Source organism: Thunnus albacares, chromosome 16 (genome assembly GCF_914725855.1).
Source record: "Thunnus albacares chromosome 16, fThuAlb1.1, whole genome shotgun sequence".
Lineage (NCBI taxonomy): Eukaryota > Metazoa > Chordata > Actinopteri > Scombriformes > Scombridae > Thunnus > Thunnus albacares.
In genome coordinates, this window is record NC_058121.1 from 18,392,681 (window position 1) to 18,411,286 (window position 18,606).

Below are 18,606 nucleotides of genomic sequence, written 5' to 3' on the forward strand. Positions count from 1 at the left end.
TGATTGTGTGTGTGTGTGTGTGTGTGTGTGTGTGTGTGTAATGTCTCTTCAAAGCTCAAGTTATCAACAGCAACAGCCATTTATGAATCATAAGGAATGACAAAAATCAACAAGAGAAACTTCAGGATATCAATCTCTTTATTATGAAATCAAGTCAAAATAAAAAACGAGGAACTCTTCATTTTTCTTTATGGAAACATAACCATGAAATATTAAAAATCTTTCAATTTGAGAAGGAGAAACACATGACTCAGAGGTACATCAAAGAATGCCTCCTTTAAACTTTTAGCAATAAGAGACCAAACTAAGTCATCCAATCTAAAAATTAATAATCCTTTATCACACAGGGAAAAATAAATCTGCCTTCACAAACAACATGCATTAAAGAACCTAAAAAAGCAGCCAGTGTTGGAGATGACATTGTAGCAAATAATGTCTTTTTAAACAACATGACTGATCAATATGACTGCCACGGAGTGCCAAGTGTATTATATTCAAACCAACAGCTACAACATGTAATTAAACTAATTAGCACACTTTAAATCAGAGAACTTATCAATTAAATCCGCTCCTGTAGTTTTTAGATTGAAAACCTAAACACATTTGACCCTCCATGACACCATGTTAAACAGCCTTGCTAAGAGATGTAGGCAGATCATAAAGGATTCTTTCCGCTGAGTCTCCATCTTCATGTCAGTATTTTGTCCATCATGTAGGAGGAGGGGGATAGTAATGGTTATACTGGGCATACTGGTTGTACTGCCCCCAAGAGTTTTGTCCCCAACCGGCGTATTGTTGCTAAAAAGGTGGAGAACGTGAAAAAAAGTTGAGAAATGTATCACTGAACATCACTTATAGCAGCTTCTCACTAGGAAATACAAGCTGTAAATAGCAATCCGTACACACTTTTAAGAAACATGAACTGAAACTGAGGGACACTTTCAGTGTCATCAACAGATCAGATATGAAACCCACCTGGTACCAGTTGTAGTTGTAGGCAGAGTTGTTCGCCTGCATGTCTGTCATTGCGTTTGCTGCACCAGAGGAAGCCTCATCCACACGCTGTCTTTTGGCGTCAGGTTCCTGAGAGCTGGAGACGTTGAAGAAGTTTCATATTAGTAAATGTAATTTAAGGTTGTGCACCCTAAGAGAGAAAGTTAGTTACATCTTTAGAGTTGTTGCCTAACATTTCTAACTTTTTAGATTTTGCTAAGCTATTGTCCAACACCCAATACAGATGGGTGCACTGTGATACAATGAGTAACTACAGGACACTTTGGTCTAACTGCTACCTATCTCTTCCCTGATTGCCAAGTTATCTGAACAGCTTATGAAAATAATGTGTTGGTGTGACCCGAGCCCTGTTCCATTATCCACCTGTCATACCCGTTCTCCGCTTTCCTCTTGGTTGGCTCGCTTTCTTTCTGTAGTTTCTGGTGTTCCTCGTACGTAGCAACAAGCCTAAAAAGATGTAAAAGAATTAATATTACACGATATCAAACTTAACGAGAGGCTGCGTTGTGCTTTAGATTCACCTGTTACTCTCTCTTAATAGTAACAACAAACTTACACGTTGATGTCACTGCCAAAGTCCTCGAGGAACTCGACTTTGCGTTGGGAGAAGAGGAGGCGGGATTCAAGGGGCATCTGGCTCTTCAGGGCTCGGTCGAAACAAGCCAAGATCTCTGCCTCGTTCTGTGTCACATCTCCACTGTATTCCAGCTCAAGCAGGTTTAGATACAGTTTTGGACTCGTCTGTAAAGCCACAAAAATATTAGTGTAAGCATCTCGAAACTCATGTAATACAACTGTATTGAAAGGTGGGACAATTCTCTCACATTACACTCTGGATTAAAAAAAACAAACAAACAGTATACAAACAGTTTAAAATGTCTTTGTTATTTATAAGACTCTGTTGAGTTTGTTAGACAAACCTTTCACATATACAATACATTTCTTAGAGAGGTGAGATTAACCAGCTCTCACCTGGTCTTTTTCAATCGCATCCAGCAGCACCTTCCTGGCTTTGCTAAGACTTCTCTGCACCTTCATCAGCTGCCTGGCCAGCTTCACAGCATAGAATGATGTCTCAGTAGCATTCTTTGCAGACTCCATGGCCTCCCTCAACAGTGCCTCTGCTTCCTCTAAGTTACCATGGCGACGCTCCAGACTGACCCTCCGAAGGCGCACCATGGCCAAACTTGGGACTGCTGCCTCCAGGGACTTCAGGACTCCACGGGCCTCCTCAACGTTGCCTGGACGAAGAAAAGTAGAATACTGTGAGCATGGAGTTTGGTTTTTATAAGTCTGTATCACTATTTATACATGTAGTCAAACACTAAGGGGTCATTATTTGATTACAATAAAGGGACATGCCCTCATGGCTCTCTGGTTAACTAGTCTGAGCTTAATTTTCATGCTGTTTTGAATGAGTATTTGAATGTCACTCACCCTGCTGCTCCTCAAAGGCTGCCCACAGCAGGTGGATGGCTGGTTTTTTGGGTAGATGGATGGTACAAGCCTTCTTGTAGACATGTCTCACACCGTCAGTGCTGTAGCCCTCTAGATATTTTGCATACTTCAGAGTGAAAAAGAGAGAGGAAGTTGGAAGAAATGCAGGAGAGGACAGAGAAAAGAGCAGAGAAGAAAGAAAAGAACAGAGGAGAAAGAGAGAGGCAAAACAAACACGTTTAAACCTAAATTTTCAGTTGACAGAAACAGTGAATTTCTTCATTGACAAGATCGTTTTTAGAAATTTTCTGTGTAAACCCATCAGCACCTTCATGGAACCAATTAGATAAGTTTCTGTAAGGTAGTGGGAGACGAAGAAGATGCAACGTAGTAGTTGGCAAATGCTGCAGTCAAATCTTGTGTGGCAAGCTGGCCATCCCCTAATACAACAGATACAGTCACATATCAACGTTACACGCAAAGAGAGTGCAGGACGATTTACTGTGTCGATGTGATATCATCGTTGATGGGGAAGTGCAGGGAGGTAGCGGGAGTGAGAGAGAGGTTGAAGGTCACATTACCTTGGTCCAAAACTCTTCATAGAGAGCACAAGCGATGAGGCATCGTTCAAAAAGAACGACCACACGCTCCGGAGTCCCATTTTCAATCTCAAAGTCCAGGTACTCCTTCCAGTTGTTCAGCTGAGTCTTCTCTAAGGCTTTGACATGGAAGTATGGTCTCTTAATCTAAAAAGACACAAATTCATGTTAGTTTGATGATGTTGAGGAACAACAACTCCAAACATATTACCTATAATCAACACTTGGGGAGAAAACAAGATGCATACCCCTTCCTCAAAGGCCCAACGCTTGCTGACTTCATGTTCGTTGTGGTTGAAGACTTCCTGCCGGACTTCGATTACCTTGTGGCGCATGTTCTCGATCTCCGTCACTCTCTACACAGGAACACACAAAAAAAATACACAGTCAGAGTTGTCATGTATGCTTTACTGTATCACATTCTCCACTTGATGTAAAAACTGCTAGTCCTGCAGCCAAGAATTTACATCACCATTAGCTTGCCAGAGACAAGAGGACTGTAGAGGGGGGAGGTATGTATGCACCCTGCATATCAGCCTCTGGGTGCAGGTGCTGGGGTCAATGGGCCTCAGTTGATCCTTTTAGTTTAAGGGCGAATCCCTGACTGGATGCCAACTTGAATCCCCCCTGGCATTCATTGGCTTGGCTGCTGACATAAAGACACCTCTTCAAACCTTAAATTTTTCTTTCCATTTCATCATGGAGAACAGGCAAGCGCCTACTAACCCCTGAACGCAATTAATTTGTATAATTCTTCCCTGCAGGATTGGCACTGGATTTGTACCTTAGCAGGGTCTGCAAGGTCCTCTGTACCAGGTGGAAGCTCCTCCTGAGCAACAGGTGTCTCCTCGTCTTCGCAGACCATGGCCACGGGGTTGGCTTTGGAGAGCTCGACCCTCAGCTGTACAAACTCCTCTTCTGACAAGAAGTGTTTGGGGTTGTTGTTCTGCACGTGATCTTTGAACCTGCAAAGATAAAACATAAATTTCACCCTCCAATTACAGAGAACTTGTGCATAGAAGTATAGCTGAGGAAGTAACAATACAACACAACATTTAAAAGATCACTGCAACCACAGTTTTTATCCTGTTCTTTCCCCTTACCTCTGGAAGTGCTGGGAATACAGTTGGGTTGGAATGCCCAAGATGCGATCATAGATGGCGGTGACGTTAGCCAGCTTCTCCTGCTCTGTCTCCCAGTTGATGAAGGACTCCCACAGACGGTCTGAGCGAAAGTCTGTGCCAGCCGCAAGCACTGCATGATCATAGGCACTAAAAGTACAATAAAAGACAGACAATGATTCTCTTTTTCATGACTGAAAATAGTAAAATTTTTGCCTTAATCAGGCAAAGGTAGGAAAAATGTTTAACTAAAACATAGCAAAAAATTGCCACAATATTAATAGATAGTATCTGCTGAGAAGAGTCACATAACCACATTAGTCTTTTACTCACGCTCGAATGCGTCCCTCTGTCTCTGGGTCACTTGGGTCTGAGTTCTCTTTGATGTAGGTCAGGTAGTGCAGCCACAGGTCAACACTGAGAGGGATGGCCTGCAAGCCTCTTCTGTACACCTTGGAAACAAGCATAAACAAGCCTGTCAGTAACCAATAGTAACCTACAAACTTGCTCCTTGCCACCCAGCCATAAGGCTGCAACTGGTGAGGCACTCTGCCACTAGCTGCTGCATGCAATCTCTAAAAAGGTCAGCCAACCAGAGAAAGAAAGCAACAAATGTGTGTCCAAAAAGATCAAAATGAACCCTCAATACATTAAGAAATATGTTTTTTTATATTTACCTCTTCTGCAACCTGTATGTTCCCATGCTTTTTCTCTATATCAGAATATTTCTTCCAGTAGCCATAGCAGTAGGGATACCGCAGGAAGAATATGTCAAAGGACTTTCTCACAGCTTCAAGAACATTCTGCAAGGAGGAAGTAACAAAATCAATGTTATAATTTCCCATTTAATATAACAATTGAGTTAACCTCAACCTTGGCAATATAAGAATGTCCGAATATAAATTTGACACCCCTTCCGTTCAGTTCTAGAAATATTCTTCTTTTACCTCTTGCTCCACATACTGCAGCAGGTAGACCCAACCATTGAAGTCTTCTGGGTTGTCCTCGCATCCTTTGAAGAGTTTCTCAAACTCGCTGGGGAGCTGTGGCTCTGCTGGCTCTGCAGGAACAGCTGGGTCTTGTGTTGTCTCTTTGGATGGTTCTTCCAGCTCCATGCCATCCTCTGCCGCTTGTGGTGTCTCAGTCCCATCTAGATAAGTTAACAAGGAGTCATCAAAAGGCATTAAGAGGAAGAACACAAATATAACAGCAAACTGGGCTTTGATTACTGATATTTACTTCTAAAAACATTACTGCTACTGCTCCCAAATTAGTTAAATTATCAATATAAGGCCAATGGTGGAACTATATTTATTGTAATATTGTCACTTTGTGTCTATAACAGGAAATATTTAGATTAACACCAACTATTTAATTTACCTTGAGTGCTATCCTGTGCAGCAGTCTCTGGTTCTGTAGTCATCTGCTGGCTGTCTTGCTGAGCCTCCGTAGACTCTGCTTTGTGTTCTGATGGCTGTTCTCCCTCTTCTGAGGGTTGTGGTGGAGGCTGCTCCTCTTGGAAGAGCTGAGCACTGGCAATCTGAAAATGTTCCACAGCCTTCTCCACAGATCCCAGCTCTGTGGAATTCATCTGCTGGTTTGGGTGATGTTGTTCCCCCGGAGCATCTTGGGATGCATCTGAGTCCTCAGGCAAGATGTTTGTGAGTGGCTCTGGAGCAACCTGGTCTAGAGACCAGTCAGCGGTTTGGCCTAGAACAGGAAGGTCAGGAAGGAAGCCATCCCCATTGCTCTCCATGGCAGGGGACTCAGTTTCCAGCATTCCAGTAATGGGATCGTCTGAAAGGTGAAGACCTGTTGAAAAGAAGGTTGGACTATCATTTCAAGTACAGCAGAAATATAGTAGGGATTATGGCACTCCTATTAGGCAGATAAGAAAAGATAGTTAGCTACATTATTAATTACCATAAAGACTCATAGTGGTTAGTTTCTGAAAATACAATAAAAAGTCAAGATAGACTTTCAAAAATGTTTGATATAAAAGTGTACAAGTACTTCTCAATGAGCCAAAATGTACCACTTGGTACAAATTTAATATTGAGAAGATACAATATTCAACAACCCTTAAGCGTGTACGTGCAAAAATTTTCCAAAACTCGTTTGGTGACATCGTTTGTTTGGCAAGAGCCAACTGATTTCACTAAGTTACTTCTTCACTAAACAATTGTTATCAAAGTGGTACATTAATCATTTTTTCTCAACGTGTATCATATTTTGGCTGCACAGGCTCATATTAACATGTAACGTTACAAACGGTAATCTAAAGTTAACCAGTGCACCAAAAAAGGTCACCCTGTTAGAAGCAGCAGCTGCAGCAACAGATACTTCCTTGTTTAAACGGATGCCAGCTTTAGCTTAAATCCTAACGTAAGCCACTAAAAATACTGCATCCATGTGATCGGGTTAGTTAAATAACATTATGCACGGCTGTTTCAATTACTAGCATGGTAAGTTAACTACGTGTTCCCTCAAAAATTGATTTGTTTGCGGTTCGCGGCCATGTTTCACCCGGGACGTTGTTTGCACAGTCAAAGTTCAACCATAAGTTGGGCCTAGACTCGTGTCTAATTCCTGAGAAGTGTCGTGAAGTGACTAGAAGTTAACGTTTAGCTTCACGTTAGCTCTCGTTTAACGTCAAATCACGCGTTTCTACTTACCAAAGCTATGACGATATGTTTTGATATTAAAAAAGTTTACTCAACCGTGACTGATTACCTTATATTGCCGTTGACCTTATGGTGACTAGAACAACTACAACGTGCTAAGTAACGCCATTTGCCTCAGTCTCCAGTTAATAGTCGGTGCCAACGGCTGCTCCACGTTAGCTAAACGGCTAACGTTGGTTGTTGAATTCGGCCACGTTGCAACAATTTCATGAATAAAGACAAGTTTTTTGGGATCTTACCAGTATCTTCCATGAAACTGTGGACAACCTCGTGAACTTGTGAGCAGTTTTCTCAGTCACTTTATCTAACCTACGACGGTCAGGCGCGCTTCGCCCACCATCCTTATCAACTTACAGGAAGAACTGAGGCTCAGTGTGCGCATGCTCAGTGCAGCGTCCGCAGTTACAACAGAAACCGACAAAATTTTTTACACATTTCATCGAAAATGTAAAGTCGCTAGATTGTAGCTGCACTACTTTTTATTCACCCAAACTGCGATTAACTTTTGGTTACACTTCTAATCCTTAATGTGGACCACATCACAATTTGCACGTAGTTTTACTGTTTTCACTGTCAACTTTCTGGCCTGTAGACATAAATATGTATTTTTAACAGCTTTATTGGAACAAGACTACAAGTTCACAGCACCTTGTGAATACAGTTTGTGTCCACAATCTCAAACACGCCAGAGGGACTAGAGGTTAATACGAAAGGTTAAATGTTTATGATAACGACAAACTTTTTTTTTTAAATTTAAACAAAATATACATATCTTGTAATGCTTAAAGTAGTTCAACGTTTTAACAGCTTTTTTGTTTGTACTTTCGTATACTGAAGAGATGTATTGTTTGATATAAGCAGTCAGCTCTGAAAAGTTTGTCTCTTTGCTTAATAATTTTGATTTATGAATATAAAATTTGGTTAAAATGATAAGCGAATTGATTATAAATAGAATATAGAACTGCGAGCAGATACTCCTGTCATATTCAGCCAATCCAAACAATACATTGTAAGTGAGCAAAGATGTGAGCAGCAAAAAATCATGATAATTTACTCGACAGTTTATTTGTATGCGGGCGCCTGTGGACATATGAGGACAGTTTATAGTCTGTATAGTATATTTAAAGCCGATGCACAGAACTGATTTACATGACAGTGTGTAGGATGCTCAAGGGGAAATGTGTAATCCAGTTTTGATAAGGTTCCTGAAAATATCCTAAACCATTTGAGTGGGCTTCCTCTTCTCAAATGTAATAATAGTATGTTTTAAAATGGTAATGATGCACTTCCTCAACTGCCAAAATAGACTAACATTCAAAAGGTAATTAACTTAATTATATTGCATGCTTAAAACACAATAATTGTAAAGTTTCAAATCTTTTGATGTATATTTTGCAGCCTACATTGTCAGGCCCTCTCTTATAGGCTTCTGAAATCACAATTTAATTGTTAGTCATTAATTGCTCTCATTATATCCTACCCCTACATGACATAGCTCTTCAATAATAAACAGTGTGGCCTTTATTATGTTTTTAGTCCGTTTTAATGACCTGGTGTCAAATTTAGACTATAGTAGGGTGCGACCCCCCCACCCCCCAAAACCCCCGGTCCCGCCCTACTCACACACAAGCTCCACGTCACAGACTAATCATATTTGAATGAATGATACGACATGTCGGAAAGACCCGGCCGGTAGCCCCCCCTCCTGAGACCATTAGACATACTAAATCTTCAGATCTGTTTAAAATGTAAAGGTTTGTGTGCAATTGTTGTGGCAGATGCAACATTACAGGCAATTAAACACATACTGAGAGCTCAAATGGCGTCCACACAAGCTAATGGACCGGTCTGCAGTTCAGTTTTTTCACAGCGCGCATGCGAAATGGCGTATGGTGCCTTTGGGTGCAGTCGGAAATGTCAAAATTTGACAAGTGCCCACAGTGGTTTGTATGAAGCCTTGACTTAAGATGTTTACACTGTTATGATAAATTAATATATTTTAAATATCTGTTATGCATTTGAACAATAATTTGAATTTGAATGATGAGTTAATAAAATAAAAAAGAGATCATTTAATTTACCAATTAATCATTCGATGTGTCTTTATTATCGTTCAAGTTCAAGTTCTTTATTGTTACATCTTATTACACAAGTATAAGAGAGTAGAAATCTTGGGTTTCAGCTCCTCAACAATGTAGTAAGGGAAAAAAGAAATATTTAAAATAGTTAAAGTAATAGTCTAAGACATATGTATGTAAGTGTATGTATGTAAAGTGCAGTGTGCATGTGCCCTACCTATAATATATGAATCAGTAGTCATATGTGTACGTTATATGTGTATGTAAATATATATGTGCTTATGTATGTGTGTGTGACATCAGGCAAGCTGCAAGCTGTTAGTGTCCGTTGTTCATAAGCCTGGTGGCCTGGTTGAAAAAGCTGTCCCAGAGCCTGCTGGTCCAGGCCTTGAGGCTGCTGTACCACTTGCCAGACTGTAGCAGCTGGGTTGGCTGTGGTCTTCAATAATCCTACTTAAATAGGGATCTGACCATTTAGAGCTCCTGTCACTGCTCTGTAGTTTGGATCTCATTAAACTTGTAGGTGAATGTTGAACATCTTTAAAGTGCAACTTGATAGCAGCTGAAAATCTTGTTTATGCTGAGCTCCAGCGATTTTTATCTTTTGGCTCGCTGTGGTGATGTAGAAGGGTACACCAAAGTGTGTCAGTACACCCTGACATCGCTGTTAGGTGTGGTCAGAGGTGTAACAGACTTGAAACTTTGAACTAGAAGAGGTAGTGAAATGCTGTTTCAACTTGGTGGTAAAGGCCCTGAAAACTTGACTTCAAATCTGGATTATTTCTCTATGACACTGAATATTCCTGATCATGTAGTCAGTAACAAAGTTTTAAAAAACATCTACTGTATTTATTTATTTATAAAGAGTTTAATACTCAAAAACTACTTCAGCAGTTCTGTATGGGTGTGGTTTTATCAGATTCAGTTGACAGTAACCAAACAATGTGTCAAACTTGGGTCATAGAAGTATGTGATACAATTTTCTAACAAAGTCCTGCCCACTTTAAACTGATAATAAGAGCACAGAGACAAAGAAAAACAGAAATCTCAAATGTGAAATAACCAAAACTTTTACCAGTCACAGTAAGAAGCTGATTGAGAAAATACATTTTCAGATCCTTTAAGATTCCTTTTAAATGTATTATTTGGTTGGATACTTTTTATTATCGGTTATGAAAGAGGGGCCCCTAGGGGCTTAAAATAAAGGGCTGGGAGGCCTCTGACTTCTTATAATGGCCTCTGTGTGTGTGTGTCTGTGTGTGTGTGTGTGTGTGTGAGAGAGAGAGAGAGAGAGAGAGATGAACAACCACACTACTATATAATTCAATGTCAATGGGTGGACACACTTTTAAATAGGAATCAATATTACCAATTCATGATTTAAAAAATTTGTAAGTTGTATGACAGAATTATTATCACCAATAATATGTATTAGAATTGGCAAATGAAAGATTTTATACTTTGAGTTTTTTACACATACATCCTTTTTATGCAACACTAATATGTTTATAACTGTTCTTTTTCAGTTATCAGTTGATGCACTGTAACACTCTTAATGTCAAAATATATGAATGAAAACAAAGTAGTTGTGTAGACATCCACAAGATAAGTGCTGGTTACAAAAAACAACTCCTTTTCTCTATTTGTTAGCGACTTTATGACCAACTACAGGTCATTAGGCACAAAAAAACATTGTAACTAGTGGAAACGTCAAAATATATTCAGGTGGCACACCCCAGTTTCCATGCTTACGCCTTTATGATTTTTGTGTCGTCAGATGTCGGAGCTTTTGCGGAACATTTGAATGCAGCACCAGTGTGTGTGAGCAGTGTAGAGGAAGTGGCGGCTGATCTGGGTCCGCACCTTTTCCGGTAACACAGCAGCACCGTCCGCCACCGCTGTGACTGAACGGCTGGAGAGAGAGAGAGAGAGAGAGAGAGAGAGAGAGGGAGGAAGAGAGACAGAGAGCGGCAAGAGCGGGGAGAAACGGCCCGGGGACTGGGGGATGATTGCCGCAGACGTAAGGTATTTTCACCGCTGTCTATGTTACTTGCTCTTGTTCAGCTTTTCTACCCGCATAGAGAATATTTTTTCGGATCCAAAGTTGTCCTCTGTACTAACACCCCTCCCTTCTCCGGACCGCTCTTGTGTCACAGGGGGAAGAGAAGAAAGTCGGATGAATCAATGACCTTTTGAGCGCTCTTCCTCTGGATGTCCCGGTGCAGAAACGGACCGGAGATTATAGCTGCATTTGGGTGTGTGTGCGGTTTTTTTTTTTTAAATAAGAAAAACACTCTGCTTTGAAATCCATCGACAGGAATTGGCTAAGGGCAAGTGTGGACAGCCGGCAGCCAAGGAGGAAGTGGGAACCCCGGGCTTGGACAGGGCCTGATTTATGTAGAAGGCTTTTGTAAAAAAAAAAAAAAAAAAAAAAAGAAAAAGGAAGAAAAAAAGAAACTACTCTCTATCATATCCAGTTTAACTGAGATATCAACGGGATTTTGGATGAGAAAACAGACTTGAAATGTGGATTCTGAAGCAAGTCTGTGCTCAACGGCTAGTTTGAAACAAGGGGATGTAATTTTTTCTTCTTACATCGGAGGGCAGTGGATCATGAAAATATATCCCCACCCAATTCTACCAGGGCTACACACACACACTGCTCCCTTTGAATTGCTCAAAGTCGCCGGCTCAGGTCACATCATCATTGTCATTACTTCCAACTAAATTGTCCGCTATCCAACTGTACAAACTTGAGAGTCACTGCCTTTTTGAATATTGACACTTGTGTCAGCCCACCGCTGTCATCACGTGGAGGGCTCCCCAGCACACATTACTGTAAGTTGCCCTGAAAACAAACTTTTTTTTCTCTCTCTTTCTCATTAGAGAAGCTTTAATTTCCCTCTATTGAAGTATTTATGCACAGCAAACAAGATGGGGAAAATGCTGTCAAAGATCTTTGGCAACAAGGAGATGAGAATATTGATGCTTGGACTTGATGCTGCTGGTAAAACTACCATCCTGTACAAGCTGAAGCTCGGACAGTCGGTCACCACCATCCCCACAGTTGGATTCAACGTGGAGACCGTCACCTATAAGAATGTGAAGTTCAACGTGTGGGACGTGGGGGGGCAGGACAAGATCAGGCCCCTTTGGAGACATTACTACACAGGCACCCAGGGTCTGATTTTCGTGGTGGACTGCGCCGACAGGGACAGGATCGATGAGGCGAGGCAGGAGCTCCACCGGATCATCAACGACCGGGAGATGAGGGACGCCATCATCCTGATCTTCGCCAACAAACAGGACCTCCCAGATGCCATGAAGCCCCACGAGATCCAGGAGAAGCTAGGCCTGACCCGGATCAGGGATAGGAATTGGTACGTTCAGCCCTCGTGTGCGACAACAGGGGATGGACTATACGAGGGCCTGACCTGGCTTACCTCAAATTACAAATCTTAATGTTTCTCCCCTCACCAGCCTGGACACTTGGAGGCTACAGGCGCAGAAAAGTAGCTGAGAATGAAAACACAAGGATAAAAAAAATGCAATCTGAAGCAATTAATAACACAACCTCTCTGCTCAGTATATGTATCAAAGAGAGTAGCAATTATATTTTTGTTTTGTTTCTTTTTTTCATAATGATGACTTCACTATATTTCATTTAGACAAAAGACTATTGTTTTTTGGCTGGTTTTCCTTTAATTTTTTGCGTAGTTCGCTTTGGTTCTGTAGTATTTCACTCACATTCTGTATAATCAGTACTGATTAAATATACAATAAGCGTTCTTTGAGCTCTTGCTGCAAATTCTATTATGTTTCCTCCTTTTTTGTATAATTTCTTTTAGGGGACTTTGGGACATTTATTGTTTTTGCAAACTGCCCCCCTGCTTTAGCTCTCATACAGTATTTTCACGACCCAGCTACGTATCCAAAGGATGGGATCAGCCCAGTCCCCCCCCTCCCCTTTTTTTGAGGACGTAACCTGTTCACATGGATTCCTAGAAACCATCGCCTGCATCAGCATATCACCGTCATGGCTCAAACTGCCTATAATTTGTAAGAATGTGTATTTCGGATATGTTAGGACCTCAAAAAAAAAAAAAAAAAGAAAAAAAAAGAAACTGTTTTCATAATTGATTGTACAATTACTGGGATGATTGAGGAAATGTGTTCGTACTTATTTCCTGTGCAGTGATTACATCCATAATGTCTACTGTGGTGGTTTGTTTGGAAAAACACTATGTGGACGCTGGATATTCACACACTGTGATATGGATATATATTTTTGTTGTTTCAGGGTCTGAATCTGTTACCACCAGTCTTACTATTATTGCCTCTTTTGTTTTGTTTTTTTTTCTCCCAGAGCTTCCATTACTGTTGAGTATTTTGTAGTTTCAGCTGCCTTAGGAGGGGCCCGGCTTTTACAGGTGCCCCCAAAATCAAGACAGTTACTACGGCAGAAGGTATTCTCAACCGCTGAGTTTGCACTTTTGGATGGGGAGGGATTACCAGTTAGCTGGCTGTGCACATTTGATTTTCTGTGACTGACTTTTGGACCCCAGCAAGTGTTTACGGAATTCCCAACCCCCTGCCACCTCCATGTAGGTGCTTCAGTGACTGCGACCCTCTTCTTCTTCTTTTTATCATTCTGCCTGTACACACCTAAGGTCTTACAGACCAAAACCAACTTTCTGTTAATAGATCATAGATACTGCTCTGTTTTATTTTTGTTCCATTTTTTTTTTTTTTTTGCTATGCTGATTGAAATAATAAAAAGATATATCCAGATCAGTACGGAAGTGACGCCTTTTCAATGAGCAGCTGCAACCGTTATGTGTGGAGAGGAGCAAAAGTAATATTTCACTTCTGAAAAAGTTGAGCTGATGAAAGAGGAAGTGAGAGTTTGGGGCGTTATAATGGTTGAAAGAAGGACTAGTTAGCAAGCGCCAGTCTGTTTCCTTTCTGTGCTTTGCGTGTGTGAGTCACTGGCTGTGAATAAATGATGAGATATCTGGTTTCAAAGAAGTGATTGTCAGGTAAACCTTGCTTTGCTGACGCTCTTGAAGTATCACTTTGTCCATCAGGGCGCTGATTCTGCACATGCCTTTTGACATTTTCAAACAAAGCCAGATAATGAAGGTGGTGATGAGGAAACCACGACATTTTAGGGACATACAGGACTCAAATACACAGCAGTATCAACACTTTCATAAACAGGAAATGACACATATCTTACGATACAAGATTTATATTGTCATCTCTTTCAGTGTCATGATAAAAATCTGACACTCTGGTGAGATTTTGTTCATAAAGCAGAGCAACTTTGGGTTACTGAGAACTTGCTTGGCTGAGGATGAGAGCAGTGTCTTACTTCATGCTTGTGTAACTACTGAGGTTAGGGTGACAGCCTCACGAAAAGGTCTCTCTGCCAGTCTGGCATTTTGCCCTGGGTATGCGAGTTCGCCCTAAGGCACAGAACTGAGATCAGGCCACCATTTCAGAGCCATTCATTTTTTATTCTGTTCTCCTGCTTTATATCATGGCTCATACATTTCCAAACCATAAGAAGGGAAGAGAGCTGTGTGTCTAAGGTCATAAGAGGCGGGTGTGAATTGAAGGGAGTGACATCAGCGTGTGAAGTCAGGAAACATTTGAAGATAATAGTTGTCATGGAAATTGGTGGTTTGAAGGGTGAGTCACCTGTTGGTGGGCAAAAACAGTAAGAATAAGTGTCACATTCTGACTTAAACATAAACACAGGCAGGTAAAATACGTCTGTCATATGGAAATCTTATTTAAATGCAGGTTTTTGGCTGAACTATTGCTGAACTTAAGCAGTTTAAACAACTGCAGTTTAAATATATTTTCTGTTTTTTAGGGGTGACAGTTATTATCTAATTTCCTGAAAAGCTTATATTTGGGGATTTTTTCCCTAATATGTCACTACAGCAATGTTCAGGAGAGTCAGAGGCCTAGAATTCCTGTGCAGGAATGCTTGCTCTCTATCTCTCTGCATTTGGAAAGGCTCTGTTTGCTCATGCGGTGTTTGCTCTGTGCCTGTTGATTTGAAGTTTGACCTGTTGCTGTGCTGAAAGCAGGACCATGCATGTGACGCGTCCAGCATTGAAGGACAGGCAGTTAAACCGAGATAGACAGACAAATGCCGCAGCCCATTATCTCTCCTGAAACTGCTGTCACTTTCCTGCTGTATATTTTTGTGGGGAATTGGAAACCTCAGTTACAGGAATTTCCTGCATTTTCAGAGAGGGCTATTGTAATGAAACCGCTTTATTTGAACAGTCGAGGGCAGTGCCTCGGCAGTGTCAAGTATGATCTTGTTTGCTTATGATTTTTCCACCCATGACTCTCAATTGTGGATGTGGAAATTCCAAAATGAAGTCTCTCTCTTTTTTCTCAGGATGAATCCAGGAGAGGAAATGTGGACAGAGAGAGAGAGAGAAAACAGTTTGAAACAGCTCCTGATGTTACATCAGCAAGGAGCAAGTGAATTATGCTGCACATGTCAGAGGCCTTTTGTACAGCTGTCACTGCACTCAGCAGCAGATGCACTGCACACATTGGCTGGTGTCAAATGCTGTCAGGTTCACCTGTGGCCCTCTGTTAAAGGACACATTGTAAGACTTATTTAACCAGCTATAACTGTTAAATTTAACACTTTTTTTTGTCAGGAAGTAGCTGTCACAGTGCGTCGCTGCGGACAGACAACTTTCATACACTCATGATGTGAAGTGGTGGTTATGCTCGTCAAAACCTACACACGCACATACAATAAGACATTTCTTTCAGTTTCCTAGGAGTCTTTTTCCTTTAAAGACACAGTCACATCAGTACCTCAGATGTGATTCACTTGAAATGTGCTTCCTGCCAGCATTCTCCTAGCGAAAGCTGCTACGGAAGCACGAGTGAGCTGGATTTGAATGAAAGCCTGAGCAGACCTGCTTTCGCGTTCAGGTTCAGCCCTGAGCGCTGCCATTGTGTGTCGCTAGGGTGGGGGTGGACCGGACTATTGTGCGCCTTTTGAAGGGGTTGGTTTCAAACAATACTTATAAATGGCGCTTATTGGCAGTTCCTGTGTTACTTGTTTACTCAGGCGTTCCTCTTTGATTTTAATCTCACTTGGGTTCTTCATTTAGCGGACCAGGAAACCATCAAATAGAGACAATGTGCATTTCAACATGAAGCAGTCTGCTGCTGATGATCTCATAGTCATAAAATGTGACAAGAATACCATGAGCATGTGCTTTCGAGGAAATATCCACCTGTTTTACCCGGTCCTGAACAGAGCTGTCAGTGATGTGTGTCATGCCAGCACACATGTTATGTCTACTTGCTGAATGCAGTTACACGCACGGAATGTGTTTTAAGACACACAAACACCTATGTAGTGATATCTGAAGTAGACGCACTTTCCACACTCACACCTCGGGAGCAGGCTGTCTATATCTGCCTACAGTTGTTTCCATAGAACTGGTGAGTTAAGAGATGGTATGCTCACTTTAGTTAAAGAGTCAGAGGCCGAGTGAAGCGCTCGGTGAAAGTCTCACCCTTCAAGTTTCTTCCCGTCATGTTTGTACAAATGTGTTTAAATGTTAGTTTGATTTCCTGGTGTAATAGATACTGTACGCGCAGCACCTGTGGAATGTAAAGTAACTGGAACGAGAAGTTTTGACAACATTTACAAAACATAATTATGTGGACCACCTACGATGAAGCGGGAGGTTAAACACAGTTTTCCTTTACAGTAATGACTGCTGTGTGCACTTGTATCTCCCTTTAAATTTACTATTTAATTTAACAAGATTAAACGAGATTAATTAGAGAACTGAAGTCTTTAAAAAGCCCTGTCAGTAACTGTTGGCTGTTCTGTTTTGGGTTATACTGTAAGATTGCGCCCATGACATATGAAAAGCAACAATTAAATAGTTCATTAGAAATCTTCTATACATAAACAAGCTGCTGTTCATCACTTGAGAAATATATTTTCAGAGTATGGAAGCTCATATAATCTACTTTACAGCCATTTGTTTAGCTGTCACAACCCTCTTACTACCTCCGTCTCCAATATCTCTGGAGTATTACTAACCCAGGACAGCGCGTCCTCCAGTTGCCATGAGCAACAGGACTGAAAAACTATGTGCTCCTCCAACACATAATCCTTATCAAACCAATGATTTAGTTAATCTTAATAAGATTCACCCTTGCTTTTGTTTTCCTTGTAGTAGGATCTTGCTCAAAACCACAGATTCTGATTGAATGATTATCAGCCCCTTTCATCAAAAGTATTTCCTGTCTAACAACATCCACTATTGACACGCACAAAGGGACTTTAGGACTAGCTGGACGGGCCGGAGCTGCTGCTCAGACAGTCTTAGTGTCTTGGTTGTCATGGGGCCGGTTTAAACAGTGTCATAAAAGCAGCATGCCGAGTGACATTCAGCTTGCAGGCAGTTGTAAGCTCTTCAGAATCTGTCCCACATTGCATTTCCCTCAGCCTTGGACAATGTGCTAATAATTATAGAGAGCCCTGAGGCCTGTGTTTGCATTTGGCGGAGAGGTTGTGCAGTGGGAGGGATGTGTGCCGCCACGACCCTGTGCAGCAGCAGTGATTCGGGCTCCCAGATGTAATTAACGGAGGCTGTGCATTGCAATTCTTGCCTTTTACCAGCCTTAATAATAAAAAAAACAGAATCTTTATTGTATGAAATATGTAAACAAGGGCAGGTGGAGAGCTTGCATAAACCTGTGAAAAGCAGAATGAAATAAACTGATACATGCAGATTTTCACTTTGATTGTGGACAAGGTTTTGCTCACAATGTATTTAATCTGCACTTTATTTCACTGTAAACAACAACAAAAAAAGAAACAGGATGTAAAGACTAAGTAGAATCTCTATATTATATTATAATTTTAGTGCAAATTATGACTTTTAGCCTAAAAACTAACTGAAAGAAATAACAGGAAGTTGCATGATTTACTATTTTACAGAGAGACTTTTCCTCTATAGATAAAGACCTGAAGTGACGGGTGAGCGCAGAGTTGTGCTTTCGTTCATGACAGGAAGTGACATATGCTGCAACCTTCCTGTGTGACACATGGCACACTACAGCAACAGATGGACACATTGAGAAAAAAATAAGATTAACAGGATAGTGGAGATACGTGTTATAGACTGCCTAGGCTATCATGTCATGTCTAAAGTGAAGAAGTAGTGGTGAAGTATTGTTATTATGAAGTAAATTATGTGTGTGTTAAACAGCATTGTAATTACAATGACTGACTTTCTGCTGTGAAACTGAGAAATAGTGCAGTCACGAGTTTCCTGGTTTTGAATCTTGCCCTGGTTTTGATCATCTTCTGGATATGGCGTTTTACATAGAACATAAGAAACCTGGTTATTCATATACATGTTTACGTGATTCTAACAGTATCCAGGTTTCTGATCATCTGTGTCCAGTTGTGTCTTGATTCCTCAACATCTAAGCCACTATGTTTTGTACCAACAGAACGTCCAGAAACCTGGATAAGATGTTTACATGCCACAGTATCCTGGTTTCTATCAGATTACTACAGGTAGCGTATCCAAGTTTCTGAAAACCAGGATAAGAGCTTATCCAGATTTCAGAAATCCTGATAAGGTGTTTACATGCG

General features: G+C 41.0%; 2 protein-coding genes across 3 annotated transcripts; one reads left to right on the top strand and one right to left on the bottom strand.

The window, feature by feature from the left end:
• Positions 1–120: 120 nt before the first annotated feature.
• prpf39 (PRP39 pre-mRNA processing factor 39 homolog (yeast)) lies at positions 121–7,247 on the bottom strand. Of its 2 annotated transcripts, none has more exons than XM_044329542.1 (15): positions 7,095–7,247; positions 5,552–5,983; positions 5,119–5,321; positions 4,849–4,974; positions 4,505–4,623; positions 4,154–4,321; positions 3,835–4,015; positions 3,299–3,406; positions 3,033–3,197; positions 2,452–2,578; positions 1,987–2,255; positions 1,571–1,755; positions 1,387–1,461; positions 976–1,090; positions 121–798 (listed from the first exon to the last, which is right to left on the bottom strand). In XM_044329542.1, exons 1-15 carry the CDS (start codon positions 7,105–7,107, stop codon positions 709–711), a joined length of 2,376 nt encoding a protein of 791 aa, XP_044185477.1. In that variant the 5' UTR covers positions 7,108–7,247; the 3' UTR covers positions 121–708. The 2 variants fall into 2 exon arrangements, with proteins under 2 accessions (XP_044185477.1, XP_044185476.1); XM_044329541.1 differs by having other exon boundaries at positions 1,378–1,461.
• Positions 6,531–13,727, top strand: arf6a (ADP-ribosylation factor 6a). The gene is made up of 3 exons (XM_044329544.1): positions 6,531–6,636; positions 10,711–10,958; positions 11,090–13,727. Exon 3 carries the CDS (start codon positions 11,868–11,870, stop codon positions 12,393–12,395), a length of 528 nt encoding a protein of 175 aa, XP_044185479.1. The 5' UTR covers positions 6,531–6,636; positions 10,711–10,958; positions 11,090–11,867; the 3' UTR covers positions 12,396–13,727.
• Positions 13,728–18,606: the final 4,879 nt, after the last annotated feature.